A 10,768-nucleotide genomic window follows, 5' to 3' on the forward strand; every position below is an offset into this window, starting at 1 on the left:
TGGCAGAGCTATAAAGACTCCAGAAGCCTTGACTTCTGTCCTGCTTTAACACTTTATTTTTCTTCTAAGTGTGATAATAGCTGGAAAAGGGACTGCTTCAGAAAGATATGTTTTATGTTACACAACAGACCTCCTTCCCTCTTTTCATTGTCATCTTTGGTCAACTTACATAATTAAGTGCATATTTTACTCGTCTTTGAATTGTGGAATAGGTGGAGGTATATAAGAATGACCTGGGTTCTGTTGTGGCTAATGAACCATCTAGAACTGTTCATTGAATTATCATGAACTTTTTCTTTTAACCTTCATTTACTGTGGGTATTGTTGTGCAAGCAGAAGTGGCCTGACTCCAGGGTTGACTTTGTCAAGAGGGATAGTGAAATGAAATGTTGCTTTACTTTTTAATTTATAGAATTGGATTCCAAGGCAATAACAGGCAACTAATAACTGATGCTGCAGTGTCAGTTCTACGTAGTAGGTTTTTCTTTCGGAATATAGCTGCCCGTCATGTATTTTTTACTTCACTTCTGGGCTGCTACTTTGATGATTGCCCTAGAATTTCCTCAGTGGACCTAAAAAGTATAAAATAAATGAAGATTACTACTTTACAAATATTACAATTTCGATTATTTAGTAAGTACTAGGGAGTGTTTTAGCTACGATTTTTCCCTTTTTTATTTTATACATGATTTTTGTTTCAAGGTCAGAGGTTCCGTTACAGTTACTATGATGAATCCCAAGGAGAAATTTATAGATCCATTGAGCACCTAGATAAAATGGTAAGTTTTCAGATTTGGTGGAACTAACTAACAAATTTCTCCTGTACATTACATTTCTTTGAACACTTTAGAAATTTCTCTAACAAAATATTATAGATTAGCTGTTTTATTGAATGTATACTTTTCCTTAGCTGTTGTTTTTAGCTAGTATCCTCCATTCTACTGACTGCGCACATTATATTGTGGGTATAATCTAGTAAGCATAATTTATGAGAATAAATGCATGTTCGCCTACCTAAAATGCCCTAGTGTAATGTAATTCCTGTCCACATACCCTCTTATGTTTTTGAGAAGCAATAAGAATCATGAATCGAGTATTGTGGTAGTTCAGGCTTGATAGCTATGATACCTGCATATGGAAACAGCATTGTGATTATGCTAATGGTTTCAGCAACATCCATTTTGAGGAGGAAAGGCTGTAGGGGATTGTGCTGGTCAGGAAAACGAAAGTCACCGTTTCCTTGGGAGTAGTCTTCCCCCCGCCCCTTACTCGGTAGTAGGTGGTGGGGGAAAAGCAGTAGACCATACTTCTTTCTGGGTTCGGCAAATGGCTGAAGGGAATGCTAAATACATAAAGATCATAGTGCCAATTATGTGGCATTTTCTTTGCAGTCACAGGAGCCAAGGATTTCTTTTTAAATGAAAAAATTGTGTTAACGTTCAAGACTGTACTTAAGGCACAGAATAGAAGTAATTCTTCTGGAAATACATAACCTTAAAATTTGTTTTAAAACCATTTGGATCATTTATGTAACTTCTGTAAAATCTGTTAGAAGAGAGGACTGTTGTTATTCAGGGCATGTTAATTTTTTTCCTTGTCTTGAAGGAATAAATCCTATCTGCTGGAGAGATCTCTGGAGTTTTTGGCTTTGTGTATCCATATTAACCTCTTTGTTTTTCCACTATTCATTGCTGGAATGGAAACAGTAAATAATTTGTCTTCATTCTATTTATCCCATTTTTAATAATTCTTGTTGTCAGTTGAGAGATTTCTCTATAAAGACAAGTGTTTTTCTACAGAGTCCCAGAATTTGCAGCTCTGAGTGTTTTTGCAGGAGAGCAGATTAAGGTGCATTAGCAAACATTAGTTTCCCCTTGTTAATTTCTGTGGTGAAAGCTTGTAGAAAGACTGGACTTTAGCATTTAATTACTTTCAGTGAATACATTGCTGCACCAACTCTTTCTTTTGGTAGTTATTCAGCCAAAAGGAAGTGATGTTTTTTGTAACATTGAAAATGATGTCTACTGTCTAATAACTGTGAAAATACTTTTTCAATCTTAAGTTTAACTGGAAAACTAAACATGCTGTGTAGCAGTATTCTGTGGTTATTTTTTGCCTGTTTATATCATGCCATATATGAACACGTGACTCTGTATTTAAACTCTGTACAGAGTAGGTTTTGCTTTCAGTGAATTTCAGAAATTTCTTTTTGGCAGTATCGTGGGTACACTTGGGACACTATCCACAATGCCACAAAGGTCTCCCTGTCGTGTTTCTCCAGCTTTTGGAAGGAGTTTATTAAATTTTTATGCCCCACTCAGCTACTTCTTGTTTCCTTAGATAAGTATTGAATTTTTTAATGTCATTTGGCACGCTAAAGAAACTTGTATTGCTGTAACCACTAGGCCTCTCCACAGAGAAAATAGCTTTAAGATAGACACAAAACCGTATTAAAACCATCAGAGGTTTTAACCTCTGCTATTGCTGGCCCAATAATTTTATTGGACCTAACTAGCAAAGCAGTCGGCTGAGTGCTTTGTAAGCAGGAAGATATTCTGGGTTAAGATGAAATTACTTTTCCTTAGAAATGCCCTTGTGGGAGGACAACGGTCTCTTCCTTATTTAGACTGGCCCTTAAGTACAGATGCATGATGATTTTCCTGGCTAGTGCATAAACAGCACTGAACGCTTTGGGCATTGAAGATTTACTAACCTGGTAACTGCTGTGGGAAATTTTATTTGCTGTGATTTTAAGCTAGAGCCCTTAGACTCCAGCATAAAAAAAATAGAGAGTAGTAAATATTGCTGGGCAGACATCTGTTTCTCCATGGTAACTCTAAATGTGACCGCTCTGTTACCCTGGGGGTACCACAGTGCACCTTGTGAAGTGATGGTGAAAGGAGTAAACAGCCCCACAGTTAATAAGGGTACCTTTGGGAAGAATCCTCAAATGAAGAGTTATAATTGAGCAGCTGAAGTGCAATAATTTGTTTGTATATCACCTGATACCTACCATCTTTTTAAATAAAAGTGGGGGAGTATTCTGCAAGACGTCGTTGAAGAGTAATTACTTTTTGATTATGGCTAGCCAGAAAATGCGGACTGCTCGCTTCAATCTTCACTGCCAGATTGCTCATTTTATATCTATTTGTGAAACCTTATGCCTCACTTGAGTGAATAGGAGGATTCTGTTACCCTGAATGCTGAAGGGGGAGGGTAATGCAGGCACTGAGGAGGGCTGTGCGGGAACAGCCAGCAGTTGTTGTGCAGGAGCCGTGCACAGCACAGGTGGCTTCTCGGGTGGCTCTAATGAACTGCTGAAGTCTGGTGGCTTCTGTGGAGCTGCTACGGTGTGCCAGCACCTTCCACAGCGCTCCAGCCTGGGAAGGCTTCTTAGCTTGGGCATAATGCAAGACCATGACTCTCTACCTGGGCGCCCAGCTCCCTGCTCTCTCTGCTGTGCCCAGCCAGTAATTTTCCTGTTGGTTGTTTATCTTCTAGTCTGAGTGACTCACACATACAAAGATAGTTGGGACTGGCTAGTGCTAAGACCAAGTTTGTTTCTACTTCAGTAAGTGTGCTACTAGTTTATATTTTTTTAAGCGTGAAGAAGAAGCTGAAGTAACTGATCGCAAACTTAAACTTGACCAGCCAAAGGATTATTGGAGTATAGTATAAAATAAGCCTGTGGGTTGGTTGGTTTGGGTTTTTTTTGTAAGCGTGTAGATACTTGGTCCTATAGGGGATGATATTTAAGAATGTAATTGCTTTTAATCATATTAAAGTGCACTGTGCTAGGATATTATAGATGCCATTTACAGTGTCTGGTTAACTGAGATGTGCAATTTCTACGTGGTGCCATAATAACCATGTGATAAACTGCAGAACTGTGTGATGGTTTGCATTTTTATCATGTGGGTTTTGTCGTGTATTTTAACTCTGTTCTAAACCATGCCCGACTGAGTTATTTGGAATACTGAAAATGATTAGCTTCATACTTCTGCTTTTTAGAAAAATAAAACACAACCTGACAAAAATGTTTCCTTTGTTCCTCAACACCATTTTAGACTGAGAAACAAGCTTGGTAGTCTTTGCTCCTCTGCCACAACAATTTTTAAATCCAAAAGATTGAAAAGTTTAGTACAGCTGAATGCTTATAGGATATGCGTTAATACCCATTTCCTATGGATTTTCTCCAATCTGTGATGTATGTAGCTCTGTTAGCATTTGCTGGGATGAACTGCATAGCTCGAAATGTTTTGCAGTGCTGAACTGTGCATTGAAATAAGCTTACTAGGCATTCTGATAAATCCATGTCTGTTCATTTGAGACAAATGGTCAAATGCCTCTGCCCAGTATGTTCCAGTGACTTATAGCTATGAGTCTTTCAATTGAGCAGCCATTTTCATTTTTAAAAAGTCGTGAAAGGGTTTACAAATGGATAAAATATATTCTTATGAGCTGTTCAGTATCTGAATAAGTGCCTTATGCATGTTTAGTTTCACTTGAGTATATAGTTAAGTTTGGTTCTGCTTTCTTTAGCTGTGTATTGACATGTACAATTTACAAGTAAATGAGTGGTTCAAAGACATGCTGCTTAAACTTTAGAAATGCAATGATATCTATGTAATCACTGCTAGTTAGAGAATAGCTACCTTTATTTTTTTGGCACTCATTTAGGTTCTGTAGATCTGGAGTGAGTAACAGCTGTAATTACCGGCCAGGGGTCCAAACACCCTCTCCATGACCCTGGAAGAACTGAGCTCTTGCCAGCAATTGGTCAGCATAGTTTGGTTTTATTTTTCCGTAAAATTTCTCTCTCTATGAATTCATCTTATGTCTGTTTTTAATTAAAAGTACACAAAGGTTGTGGTTATCGTTGCTGTTTTCTAATCCTCCCTGACTCTCTTGGGAATCTCCAGCTCCTCCATTGTAAGCTGTGATCCAGTCTGAGTAATTAGCGTATCTGCCAGATCAGCCAACGCCCTTGCAGAGTATTCAGGAGGTTTCATTCTTAAGGTGGAGACTTCAGACAGACTGACTGCTTCTTGCATCGTGGTTTCTCTTTTTATCACTCACACTTTCCCAAAAGCAGGGGAAGGGGTTGGGACAATTGCAGAAACCTCAGGAGAAATTCTCTCCCTTTCTGATATCAACCTCCCATTGTTCCCATGCAAGGTGTATGGTTTTTTTCCAGTCTCTAAGGAAAACCTTCCTGTTTCATCAGCTACATGTAAGAAGCACAGCTATGTGTCTTACTGAATTAGTGAGCGTCTGGAGCTCATTTACCTGGTGAAGGGAATTAATCATTTTCAGAGGAAGGAAAAACACAAGAGGATGGAGTCTAATACAGGCAAAATAGCAAAGCCATGATAAAAGCCAGACAATAGTTGATTTAGACTTGCTTTAAACTACTCTTATTGTATTTGATCTTCTCTGTGGGATGGGGTAAGAGTAGGCTGTATGTGGAGTTGTAGGATTCTTTTTGCTTTTAAGAATGCAGATGTTTGTATATGTGGAAGGTTTTGTTTTTCATACATGTTCTGGTTTCCATAGTATGACTCCATGGGATCATGGGTCTCACTGTGGATGGAGAAAAGGATGTATATATGTGGCTGCCTCATGTAAAGTGGAAGCATCATCTCCTGGCTCTTACGTTTCTGTCGTGCACCAACTTTCTAGTGCTTTAGAGATGTTCTGGATCTGCTTTTTATGCTCTGAGCAGATGGTCAGCCTGTGCCCAGATCAGCTGCCTTGCATGCCTGATGTGTCTAGGATACATTATGCTTGCTACGTGCTTGAATTGCATGTGTGTATATTGATGATTTGTCTAGGGTTTTTGGACATCCAGAAGTCCCAGGCAAGTGCTCAGCCCTGAGCTCTGTTACCAGGGAGAAGAGATGGAGGCAAAACTTCTTCCTGCTTTGCCCTTTTAGTAAATTTGTCTGGTTATTGCTGTACAAAACCCTATGGAAGTAGGGGACCCTTGGAGGTGGGGATCAGCTAGTCTGCGGGAGGAGCTTTTTTAATATGAGCTTTACTGGTATCTGCAAAGGTAGCTTCACAGATCTGTGGATCATTGACAGCTTTGGAAGAGCTCCTGCACTTTTAGTTTGGCAAGGGATGGCAACAAGATGACTACAAGCTAGAGCTCACATGCTGAGATTCCCTTGATACAAAGTAGAGTTTTCTTCCTCCTGAAGTATTCTGTGTTATGATAAATAGGTGATGTATAAACACCTGCTTATGAATGTGTGAAGTAATCATTGCTATCGATTCTTTTTCAGGGTATGAGCATTATAGAGCAGCTAGATCCTGTATCTTTTAGCAATTACTTGAAGAAATACCATAATACAATATGTGGAAGACATCCTATTGGCGTGTTATTAAACGTAAGTAACTTTTGATTTGTTGAAAAATGTAACTTTTAGCAAAACGCTTACACTTGTTTTAAATAGAATATTGCTGGAGTATTCCTTAGTTCTAAAATGGCGAGTCTTGAATTAATTTATTTTTCCAAGTGTTCTCAACTTGGTCTCCAATTTCCATGTCTTGCATATAGACAAATGTAAGCTCTTACAAGGGCTGAGGGTTTTCAGTTACCTAAGGGAGATGAGGTACCATGTTCCTTTTGAATTTCAATGAAATACAGTCATTCACCTTCTCTTGGCCCTAAATAAACAAACAAATAAATCCATCTCCCTGAAGAAGTACATACTTACTCTTTTGAGTCAATACTTACAAACATGAATATATTTTTTCTGTATTGCTGTTAGCTAGCTATTGTGAGTGCCTTGTGATGTCTGGCAGCGTGTTTGAGTTTTGCAAATATGATGAGAGATTGCTTCTGTAAGTATTAGTGCAGTGCACCATTAACTCATAAATTAATGGCAATTAGAATTCAGATTAACTGGTACTTTCTAGTTAGTGTATTCTGCTTTGGTGATGCAGTACAGACATAAACCTGGCTTAACTTAGTTGTCTAAATTGGGTCACAGCTGCTTTACAGCACTGCTGGAGTGCTGCAGATTTCTCATATTGCTTTTGAGTGAATCTCACTGTATTTTTACTGTAATTCAAATCTGAAACAGGAAGCATGTTAACCTTTTTAAAAGGGAAAACTTAATTCACTGGAAAGGTAGTCTATAGGGAGAACATATAGAGGAACCTCTTAAACTGGAGTCTATAAAAGTTTGTATGAGCAATATCAATGTTGGGGATGCATGTAGCAAAATTCAGTACTATGACAACTCTGCAAAAACATCCAACTCTTAACCTCAGATAATGATTAGTTTTGCAGTGAATCTGAGCTAAATTCTGTTCATTCACTTTTGCCAATTGTCACGCTTCAATAAATTATCTTGGTACATTCTTTTTCCTTCATGGAAGAAATACAGTCTAAAAAGTGTTAATAATATTGGGGTTTTTTTCCTGTTACATCTGTGTTTCTGTGTAAATTCCCTATGGAGCTGAAAGCATTATTTCTAAAGGATCTATTTTGAAAGGTTGTTTAGTATTGCTTTATAGAACTGCATGGAGGTACATAGTGCAGTGGGGGGAGCGTCAGTGAATGAAACGGCACAGAAATGGGTTAGGTCCACAAATTACTCAGAGGTGCTTATATTATTATGAGAGATGGTGCAAGGACCCCCAGGTGAGGGGAGAGGACTGAGATCTAGAAAATGTCATCATTTCACCGATACATTTTTTAAACAGCTTTTTTTCTCTCTTCAGGCTATCAACGAGCTCCAGAAGAATGGAATGAATATGAGCTTTTCATTTTTGAATTATGCTCAGTCAAGCCAGTGTCGAAACTGGCAAGACAGTTCTGTGAGTTATGCAGCTGGAGCACTTATGGTCCACTGAACCGCTGAATGCTCAGGGATGGCGCCTGCACACACTCTGTATACGGGGTCCCAGCCTAGCCCTTACAAAGATACAGTCCCCGGTCTTTGGGTATACTGAAACCTCAAAATAATAGAACTCTCTTCTTTTCTAGTAGGTGTAGTCCTTCCTTAGTTTCAACTCATTTAAAAATGCTTTCTTGTTTAGGACAATGGAAGGAAGGCTGGTATTGAAACATTCTGTGATTTTTTTTTTTTTTTTTTTTTTTTTTAAATTTGGAAAAGATAATGGCTATGAAGGCATGGTGGCAGACAGTCCTTACAAATACAACATGTAAAGCATTTACCATATCCTAAATTTGCACTCTTTGCAGACCTGTGCACATGTACTCAGCTTTCAGAATAGTTTTGCAAGTTGTAAACGGAAAAAGGGGTGGAAGCTTTTTAATAAAAGAAAAAAAGGAAAACAACGCATTTATAAATGATCCTGTATTAGAATATAATAAAACTCCAGTATAGTCAGTTACTACCCATGATGTACAACAGATATCTTCTATTTTAGTTGCTAATAAAGGGCTACACAAACCAAAATAGTCTGATTTAAACTTATTGCTTTGTGTTCTGTATGTGGCTGCTTGTCATTAACATCCTTTATCCTCAGTTCTTACACTTGATAATTCAGCCATTCTGTAAAATACTTTAGAATGTGTTTTATATTCAACATTTGTTATGACTACTTCATTTAAAGATTTTTTTAATCTTAAACCTGCACTATGAGTTCAGCTGTGCAAAAGAATTTTAAAAACCTTTTGTATATTCTAATTCTTTTTGTTTTACAATTATCTATAAAATAGTATCTTTTAGTATGTGATACAAATTTGTATCAGAAATACACTTTTAATGATTTTTATGCTCAGTTTGATCATTAAAGTGAAATGGGTGCAGTATTTTTATTTGAAATGATTTAAAACTGAAAACAAACAGTAGCTTGAAAATGATAATTCTTAGAGCATCTATCAAGTATTCATAGGCCACAGAAGCCACACAGTGCTAAGCTCAAGCAATTATTCCTCAAAGATTTAATTGGGAGGGGAAGGTAAGGCTTCTCTTTTTTTTTTTTATTTTTATTTTTTATTCTTTATTCTTTGACTGTGGGTAGAATTGTTTCATGTTCTTTAAACATCATCACATCTTAGGAGTTCTTGAACTTTCTTCCAGTCAAAATAATGGTGTAATTATTTGAGTTGTTATCATTCCTGAAGACTTCCTTTTGATCTGATAAGGAATGCAAAGTAGGGTGGCAGTACTGGCTCATTATCTAAATGGAGATTTCATTCCCTGATATCTCACCTGCTGTCAAGCAACTTCCTGGTACATTCAGCTTTTCTGAGTGGCAGAGGGGAATTTCAGAATTCAATTTAGATTATCTTTGAAAGTTGTGGGAATTGCTGCATACAAAGTCTTTACCTTTCAGTGTACCAGACATCTTGAGTTTTCTGTTAAAGTACCCTTTTTGCAAGCAGGCACTGCTTGCACCACTTCTATTTTCCTTATCACAGTTGGCTACCATTTTAATAACAACAGGTGAATGCTCCATTTACAAAATGAACTACTTTGCAGATGTTCAGAATCCATCCCAAATGCCAAACTCCTTTGCATGTCTGTTCTTTTAGTTGCCTTACTGCTCTGCCTTGTTCTTGAAAAGTCTCAGCAGCAGACAGGGAAAACAACTTTCAGATTACTTTTGACAGACCAGCGGGAAGGCTGTGCAGGTAAAACTGAGCTGGTAGCCAGTCTTTATAAATACTTGTCTGACTGTGCCTTATTAAAAAAAAAAAAAAAAAGTAGTTTGATCACGAAGATTAGGTTTTGGGTTTTGTTTTTTTTATCTTTGGTGAATACAAGTTCAATTAGGACTCAGGTTTCTTTCAGTCTTATGCCAAATGCTTAATGTCATTATTGAAACACATAGTTAACTGGAACAGTTAAGTATATATTTTCTCCCTACGGTAAACATAGTAATTAGCTTCTGAATACAAATGCCTAAGTTGCATCTTAGTTCTGTAAGATAGTTTTAATAAAAACAAAACATAACTGGAAGAGCTTCAAGGAAATTGGTCAGCCATTTTGCTCAGCACAATGTTATGAAGTATCTTACAGTGAAAGCACTTCACATGTAAACTGTGTAATGTATTTCAAAATAAAGTTTCTAATCAAAATGGGAATTTCTGTGCCTACTAATAATAACCAGCAATGACAGTTCAGAAGCCCACTCAGAGAAATTTAAAGCTTTGTGAAATCTGCTCTAACTTCAGAAGGATTTGTTGTAAAACCCCTGTTTGTTTGAGCGCAGAAAATACCTAATTTCAAAGAACTCAATTTTTTTTGGTCTCGATATTTGGTGGGGTTGGAGGGAGTTGACTTCAGTGCTCAGTTTCCTGGTGAGTCAGTTTAAAATGTGTCAGAAGGAAAAGCAAATAAGGAGAATAACGAACTCATGACAAGATCTTCACTGAAGACTATAGTTTCATTATTTTAGCTTTACCACACGTTTTATTCTCACTCAAATATGCATTTGAATATAGCATTTTGGGACAAAGTGTCTGGTTTAGACAATAATGAATATTCACAGTTCTATTCACTTTTGTGGAGGCTTCTTCTGTGTGTAGGATGACTGAGCTTTGACCGCTCTTCTGGTGCAATAAATCCAGCCAGGGACGTGATTCTCATTTTAAAATTTTGACATTTTAGAGAAATGTTCAATGTGTGAAAATGTTGATTAAAATACTCCTTTGTTCTTCTGTTCCCCTGTTCACAAAAGACCCTTATGGATTTTATTTTTTTAAATACTGTCTTTAAAAAGCGCTTTTAAAGTACTGTCTACTGAATTCTTCATTCTTCAGCTTAATGTTTTTGACATTGAA

At 37.3% G+C, this 10,768-nt stretch overlaps 1 protein-coding gene across 2 annotated transcripts in view; it reads left to right on the forward strand.

Annotated features, from left to right (window-relative positions):
* The window catches only part of MEMO1 (mediator of cell motility 1), a 28,262-nt gene extending 19,827 nt beyond the window's left edge, over nt 1–8,435 (forward strand). For both annotated transcript variants that reach the window (XM_076363710.1, XM_076363709.1), the window contains exons 7-9: nt 703–779; nt 6,288–6,392; nt 7,735–8,435. In XM_076363710.1, coding sequence (XP_076219825.1) covers nt 703–779; nt 6,288–6,392; nt 7,735–7,866 — 314 coding nt within the window. In that variant the 3' untranslated portion in view covers nt 7,867–8,435. The remainder of the gene's footprint in view (nt 1–702; nt 780–6,287; nt 6,393–7,734) is intronic.
* Nucleotides 8,436–10,768: the final 2,333 nt, after the last annotated feature.

Source organism: Aptenodytes patagonicus, unplaced genomic scaffold, assembly GCF_965638725.1.
Source record: "Aptenodytes patagonicus unplaced genomic scaffold, bAptPat1.pri.cur scaffold_81, whole genome shotgun sequence".
Classification (NCBI taxonomy): Eukaryota; Metazoa; Chordata; class Aves; order Sphenisciformes; family Spheniscidae; genus Aptenodytes; species Aptenodytes patagonicus.